This window comes from Oncorhynchus gorbuscha, linkage group LG12 (genome assembly GCF_021184085.1).
Source record: "Oncorhynchus gorbuscha isolate QuinsamMale2020 ecotype Even-year linkage group LG12, OgorEven_v1.0, whole genome shotgun sequence".
NCBI classification, from domain to species: domain Eukaryota; kingdom Metazoa; phylum Chordata; class Actinopteri; order Salmoniformes; family Salmonidae; genus Oncorhynchus; species Oncorhynchus gorbuscha.
Genome location: NC_060184.1, coordinates 22,380,856 through 22,388,644, shown reverse-complemented (window position 1 = coordinate 22,388,644; position 7,789 = coordinate 22,380,856). Strand labels below are relative to the sequence as shown.

Below are 7,789 nucleotides of genomic sequence, written 5' to 3'. Positions count from 1 at the left end.
GACCAGCCTCTCAGACCCAGGAAGTGGGGGGAGTAGAGACCAGCCTCTCAGACCCAGGAGGTGGGGGGAGTAGAGACCAGCCTCTCAGACCCAGGAAGTGGGGGAGGGGGAGTAGAGACCAGCCTCTCAGACCCAGGAAGTGGGGGGAGTAGAGACCAGCCTCTCAGACCCAGGAGGTGGGGATGGGGGGGAGTAGAGACCAGCCTCTCAGACCCAGGAAGTGGGGGAGGGGAGTAGAGACCAGCCTCTCAGACCCAGGAAGTGGGGGGTGGAGTAGAGACCAGCCTCTCAGACCCAGGAGGTGGGGGGAGTAGAGACCAGCCTCTCAGACCCAGGAGGTGGGGGGGAGTAGAGACCAGCCTCTCAGACCCAGGAAGTGGGGGAGGGGGAGTAGAGACCAGCCTCTTAGTTATTTATGAACTTTTTTCACAAACAGGATTTTTTTTAAATACCACCTCGCTGTTGAAACAAAGTTGTGAAAAAGAAATGAACGTGTGAAAGGTCAAAAGTTGCCCTGGCCCATTATGGAAGCAGTGCATTTCTAAGCTTTTATATCATGTTAGTTCAATTGGGCAAACAACAAACACAAACAATGTGAAGAATCGGGTTACGAGCAGTGGTGTCGGCAATGGGGTCGACGCTTGGCTAGCGGTAACCTCCCTGTCATACCAGCCCAGCCTGTGTTCCTGGCTGCCTCTCACACGGCGATTGGGTTTCACTGCAGTGCGGTGAGCTGTGGGAACGAGTCATCACACTGGCAAGCTGCCTGGGAGACTGTGCTACCCTCCACCAGGGGTAAGGCACATGACAGAGGGGGGGGTGCACCAAACAATGCACTATCTTCACTGTTTTACGAACTACAGCTGGAGCCTCCAACTGGCAGGGGACCCAGTTCATATGTGCCCCTCTCTCTGTGTGTGTGTGTGTGTGTGTGTGTGTGTGTGTGTGTGTGTGTGTGTGTGTGTGTGTGTGTGTGTGTGTGTGTGTGTGTGTGTGTGTGTGTGTGTGTGTGTGTGTGTGTGTGTGTGTGTGTGTGTGTGTGTGTGTGTGTGTGTGTGTGTGTGTGTGTGTGTGTGTGTTCCTTGTGGTGAGCCACTCCTCTCACAGGAACTGTAATGTGTTTAAAACCAGAAGCAGCGTTTGACTTTGGTTTAATATTTCCTTTCTTTTGGATCCTCAGTTATAATTACCTTCTTTCTATGTTTTTATTTGATCTTTTTCCCAATTTCTTTACTTCAGTTCCAAACAGCACTCCCTATTTATTGCAAATCTGCTTTGGATCCAAGGCTGTGTTTGCACAAGCAGCCTAATTCTGATCTTTTTTCCACTAATTGTTGTTTTGACCAATCAAATCCGATCTTTTCACCTCAGATCTTTTTCAGAGCTGACCGGATTGCTAATTAGTGAAAAAAATCAGAGACGCAGATCAGAGACGCAGCCATAGAGGCATATCTCTAAGCATATTATTCAGATGTGTGAAAATATATTTTACCAAGGCTCACGTCAGATGTTCTTGGCACCTCCATGTCTCCATCTACTCTTTTTATAGTCCTTTATGTTTTGTAGACATTCTCAGTTCAAGACCAGGTGTAGACTCTTGACATTCTCCATGCAAGTACATGTCATACAGTACACACTACACACTCCTCCTTCCCCTCCCTGGGGGCAGATTAGGACGGTTTGTGGTCAGGATGTTCAGTTCCACCATTTTCAATTTTCCTTAGATTATCTAACTTCTCTTAAACACACCATCCCTTTGACAGCCATTTCATAATAGGCTAATGTGATAAAATATGAAAATGTATTTCTTCAGGTTATTCTGGCAAACTATTCCAACTATTCAACACATAATTCAAAAGTATATCACTAAATATCTGCATACTGCACTCTAAACTCCTCTGTAAACTGGTCATCTCTGTATACCTGCATTTTGTGCTTCTACCATGTTGTGCTGCTGCCATGTTGTGTTGCTACCCTATTGTTTTCATGTTGTGTTGCGACCATGCTGTGTTGTCATGTGTTGCTACCATGCTATGTTGTTGTCTTAGGTCTCTCTTTATGTAGTGTTGTGGTGTCTCTTATGTCATCATGTGTGTTTTGTCCTATATTTTTAATCCCAGCCCCCCTCCTCGCAGGACGCCTTTTGCCTTTTGGTAGGCCTTCATTGTAGATAAGAATTTGTTATTAACCGACTTGCCTCGTTAAATAAAGGTTAAATAAATAAAATACAAATATCAGACGGTGAATGATGTTGAATAAAGTTCTGGGGGGAAATAAAAAAGTAGTAATAGTATATAATATGTCCTTGTCCCTATGTCCACTGCTGCTGGAAATACTCACTTGTCCAAAAAAACGGAAAAAAAGTTGTCCTAGCTGTGTAAAATTTATTTGGAGACATGGACATTTGCAGGAAGGGTTGCGCAGAGAGATGCTTTTCTCACCGAAGATGAATGATTTTAGCAACATAAAGTCTATATATTTATCAAGAATGATATATTCTAGATTTTGCTTTCTTTTTTCAAGTTCAGGTAACGGTTTGGCTACTATAATTGACTATTATCTGCCACACATATATGTTTTGTCATGGTTGAAGCAGTGTTATATGTCCTGTCTATGTTCTGTCACATTCCGAGTTCGTGTAAACAGTTCCTCGCGCTTTTCGCGGCTCGCGGGTGTCTTAAACAGTACTAAAACGGTGCAGTCAATTATCTAGCGAACTTGGTCCAGCGTTGGAGCACGAACCTCTCTCTCCTCATTGCTCAGTGGCTCGGGGCGTGTTTTTTCTGATGTGGGTGTTCCCAAGCAGGACGTTGGCAGCTACGCTCCCCTGCATCTGTGAGGTGAGGCTCCAACGGCTCGTTGGGAAAGCTGTACAAAGGGAATTGTACACGCACCAGTCAAGTCTACCTGGACGCGCACCCATCCACGGAACGTTAGTAGAGACAGCGAGTGTAGTATCACCATGAAGAGGCCTTGTGAGGATAGTACTTCTGACAGCGACATGGATGAAACTATTGATGTCGGCAGTGAGAATAATTATTCTGGGTGAGTTCTTAAAGATGGAGATGTGGGGTAAATGTTGGGTAGATACAGAATCTTTTTTTCCCGCGTGTACACCAGGCAAAACGGATGAAACTTTTAACTTGAGTAAAGTTTGTCAAATGTGCATGCCAAAAAAGTTTCACTCTGGTGTAAACTTTTAGGTGCCAAGTGCAAATCATCACCTTTATGGGTGGTTCATGAGCGATGCAGGAACATTTTGGAGAATTCTCTTTAAAGTATTATAGATAGATTGTTAGTGCAGGCTACATTAGTGTTATCAAAATATGCATTGATGCATACATTACACAATGTAAACGGTGTGGTTTTGGATACTTGCTCATCCATAACAAAAAGAAAACATTATGTTGAGTAAAATTAACTTATATCTTATGTTTGTCCCATGCAGGCACAGCAATGGATCATTTATTAGATGTGGCTCCCCAACAACAACAACCCAAGTTATGGCAAGAAAAAAACGAAGAGGGGTAATTATTTATTTAGTAGTTTATTATCATCATTATTATTATGTATAACTTATTATTTAATAATGAAGATTCGTTTATAGTTTATTAATTCGACTATTTTAAAAATGAACATACAGACGTAAATGTACATGAGTAAAATCATCGCGGATAACACACACTAAAGTCTGGGACTTATTTACATTGTTGTCCTCTTGTTCCATTGTAGTTATCTTTATTGTGTATTACTTATTATTTAAACATGTATTTCATTATTGTTGCGTTATTGTTACAAATATTATTATTAGGCCTTGTATTGTTATATTTCAAAGTATGCAATAAAATATTTATCTATTGTAGATCATCGAGAAGCGAAGGAGGGATCGAATCAATAATAGTTTATCAGAGTTACGTCGACTTGTCCCAACTGCATTTGAAAAACAAGTGGGTTGAAATTAAATGGAACTTCCTCAAAAGTTTCATTTTCATCAAAACAAGTTATGACATTTTGTGGATATTTTTTCATTGAAAGTTAGGAGAGTTCTAAGACTCATACATCCTGTTGCTCCTTGCAGGGTTCAGCCAAATTAGAGAAGGCAGAAATATTGCAGATGACAGTGGATCACCTAAAGATGCTGCAGGCCACTGGCGGTAAAGGTAAGGAGTTCATTGGCTGCTTCTCTCTGCCTTACTGTGTAGTGAAATCTGAGTGAGCAGTCCCCTTTGACAAGTGGAAATCAATGCTAATGGTAGGTTTGAACTCGTGGAAAAGTGCTGATGGGACTAAAGGAGCACTTGACCCTTGGATTGTGTTTGCTTTCATAAATCCGTGGCAGGGGAGAAGGCTGCATTCACAGGTTGCCCTGTCAGGGGTTTGTTTGGGGTTTTCGGCAAGTGTAAAAACAGGTGAGACAAAACAAACATATAAACATCCCAGCACAATCCCATACTGTTAAGGTTATGCCTGGAAGCACAGACGGAACCCTAATGGTCAGCCTCGGAGACCAGCATGTATCCATCCCTCTCCATTTAGTAATCACTCCCATCAGTAGCTGGTGGCTACATTACAGATCAGTAGAGAGACCGGCAGTATTTATAGGTGTTTGTCATACATAATTTCAATATCCCTCATTTGTGTCTGTCGGTTTATCTGTCTCTATAGGATATTTTGATGCCCACTCCCTGGCCATGGACTTCATGAGTGTGGGCTTCAGGGAGTGTCTGACGGAGGTGGCCAGATACCTGAGCTCTGTGGAGGGATTAGACAGTAGCGACCCCCCTGCGTGTGCGCCTGGTCTCCCACCTCAGCACCTGCGCCTCCCAGAGGGGAGGCGGCTGCCATGACCTCATCTATGGCACACCACCAGCAGGCGCTCCACCCTCACCACTGGGCCGCCGCCTTCCACCCCTTCCCCACCACCTTCCTCCAGCAGAATGGACTGCCCTCCTCAGACAGTGCCGCCAGCAGACTGTCTGTGGAGGTGCCCCAGCGTGGCTCGGCCCTCCTAACGGCAACCTTCTCCCATACCGATTCCTCTCACAGGGCGCCCTCTAATGGCAGCGTGGCGCCCTGCGTCCCCCCGCTCTCCACCTCCCTCCTGTCGCTCTCGGCGACTGTTCACGCTGCGGCCGCTGCTGCTGCTGCGGCCCAGACTTTTCCCCTGTCATTCCCTGGAGGATTCCCCATCTTCACACCTCACAGTGTGAGCAGCACATCGTCTATGGTAGCTTCAGCTGTGAGCCCCTCCATATCGACCACATCCACCTCACAGCAAAGCAGAGACAGAGAGAGCAGCAGCAGCAAACCATACAGACCTTGGGGAACAGAAGTAGGAGCCTTTTAAGTGTTTGACTTTTCAAAGGTCTCATGGTGACTAGAGGACTTCCCAACTTTGAAGATAAAGGAACAAGACTGTTTTATTAACTATAGCTTGGATTTTTTGGTGTTCATGGACTTTTATTCAACCAGCTTATTTAATTTCTGATTGTGTGCAGATTCAGAGCAAATGCAAGTTATCTTATGGGAGCGAGAGTGACGATAATGAAATTCACTTAAAATGCACTAATGATTTATTTTTATTGAATAACAACACTCAAATTGGACCTATCTAGCTTCTGTCTTTTTCTCCATTTTCAGTGGCAGTTTGTTTTCATAATTTTCTTAACACTATCACTAGACCATTTGCTTCCCCAAAATTGGCTATATAATTCATATTATTATGACTATTATTTTCTGAATATGTGAAATAGAAACAAAATTCCTTCAAATATCCAGCAGAAGTTTTGTTTTGCTCTGACCTCTGACCTCAACTCAGTTGATTCTCTTGGTGGGGAAATAATGTGACAAACACTCACAAAGCACCCACTGGACTCAGACATCAGTTCAATGTCTACTTTTGATGTACATTTGGTTGAGTTGTCAACCAAAAATGTTACCATGTCATTGGATTTAGGTTAAAAGTTGGGTGAAAAATATACAAAATTCCCTTACGTAGATTACTTTTTCAAATCTAATCAGTTCTCCACTTTGATTCAACGTCGTGACAGTGGGCAGTGTCTTTAGGAGTTGTTCTAATCAGTCAGATGAAGAACCAAAGGGTTTGGAGATAATCAGTCAATGAATGAATCGAAGCAGAGTGTTTCTAATCTCATCCATTCATTTTGTAAATATGAGATGAACTACAAGCTATATTGAAGATAGAAGAATACATATTTGATGGTGCACTTCAATTTGCTGCTGCAAAGAAGTGACAGGCGCTTTTTCCTTTAGAAAGTACAAAAACAACATATCAAATAGCCTAGTACTTCCAACTGCAGTTCAATGATACAACTGTAACTTGTTTGGCTTTTTTCTTTTGTAACAGTTGCCTATGCAAACAAGCCCTCTAGGCCTACTCTACAGATGTCACTGATTAAAAACGTTTTTATATAAATATATTTGGTCACTCAGAGAATATTCTTATTTGTTTCCACCACAGCAGATCAATGGAGCCAGAGTATGTGCCAATGCTCTAACGCCATAATAAAATAAATCGTTTTTTGAAGACCACAAAGTATATGTTTAATCTATTTCCTGTTATGTGTTATTGAGAGGATGGGTAAAACAAAACTCCTTAAGAGAGACACACATAATAACAATTGCATAACTGGCACTGTCTGTACACAGAGTTGTAAATCAGTCACCAACATTTCTACAGCCTTTCGAGACAACAACTCACCCTATTCTGTAATTATATCTACTGTAGGGACCTATAGACATAGACGTTTAAAAATATATCAATTTCTATGTGTCTGTTGTGACAATTTTGGACTGCACCTCTAGACAATTGTATGCTATAATGTTATTGGTTAGCCTATTGTTATGCGAGATGGTATTCAAAGGGGAAAAAGGGAATATGTACAGAGTCTGGTTCAGTTATTTTCTCCCTTGGAGAAAGAATATGTCAACGCGATTGCAGGGTATCAGCATCCCTGACGAACCGTTGGTTTGGAACTGGTCCCACAGGGCACAGAGATCAGTTGAACATCTCATTTTGATTTACATTAGGTTGAGTTTTCAACTAACGTGAATTCAACGTGAAATCAACAACAAAAAAATTCTGAAAATAAGACGAAATGCCCTTAAGTTGATCACTTTTGCAAATCTAATCAGATTTCCACATTGATTCAACGTAATCAACACGTAGATTTTTTGTGTTGAAATGACGTGGATTTTTTTTTATTCAAACAGTTTTTCCCAATGAGGTATAAAGGAAAAACAACTTTGGTCACTCCTCCCAAGATGGGTATTTACTGGCCTAGTGCACTCTCTTTATCACATATCTGTTAGAACGATTTACGTTAGTAAATCACTGTCAAACCATTCAATTCCTTAAGGTAAAAAGTATCAGCATTTCTGTCTACTGCCCACCGACAATCATGGGAACTGCGCTCGGTTATAAATCAGAGGGTTATCTGTTTTGATCTGGACTGGTTCTCACGCCGGGGTGAGCGCATTGAGGTGGCTGTCATAAATCACATGATCCACAGAAACATGAAATGGCCAATGCTGTGGGATGGCCTTACCCTTTGATCAGTTCTACTACATTGCACATACGAGTCATTGGACGAAGGCGTATTCTGATCCCCAATGCTCAAAGCGGTACGGTATTGGAAGCATAAGGACCTTATCTTTCAAAAAACTAAAGATTAAATTGATACATACCTTGGTAGGGTTAGGGTTCCCACATGGTCATATCTCCATGTTACAGCGCTTATTTACATGAAACAGACAGAAGACAAGATGC

At 42.4% G+C, this 7,789-nt stretch overlaps 1 protein-coding gene across 1 annotated transcript; it reads left to right on the top strand.

Annotated features, from left to right (window-relative positions):
* Window positions 1–2,779: 2,779 nt before the first annotated feature.
* LOC123991603 (hairy/enhancer-of-split related with YRPW motif protein 2-like) lies at window positions 2,780–6,438 on the top strand. The gene is given in 7 exon segments (XM_046293228.1): window positions 2,780–3,045; window positions 3,449–3,527; window positions 3,864–3,947; window positions 4,079–4,160; window positions 4,666–4,778; window positions 4,780–4,830; window positions 4,832–6,438. Coding segments are annotated over 7 exon segments (1,008 nt in total). The 5' UTR covers window positions 2,780–2,962; the 3' UTR covers window positions 5,348–6,438.
* Window positions 6,439–7,789: the final 1,351 nt, after the last annotated feature.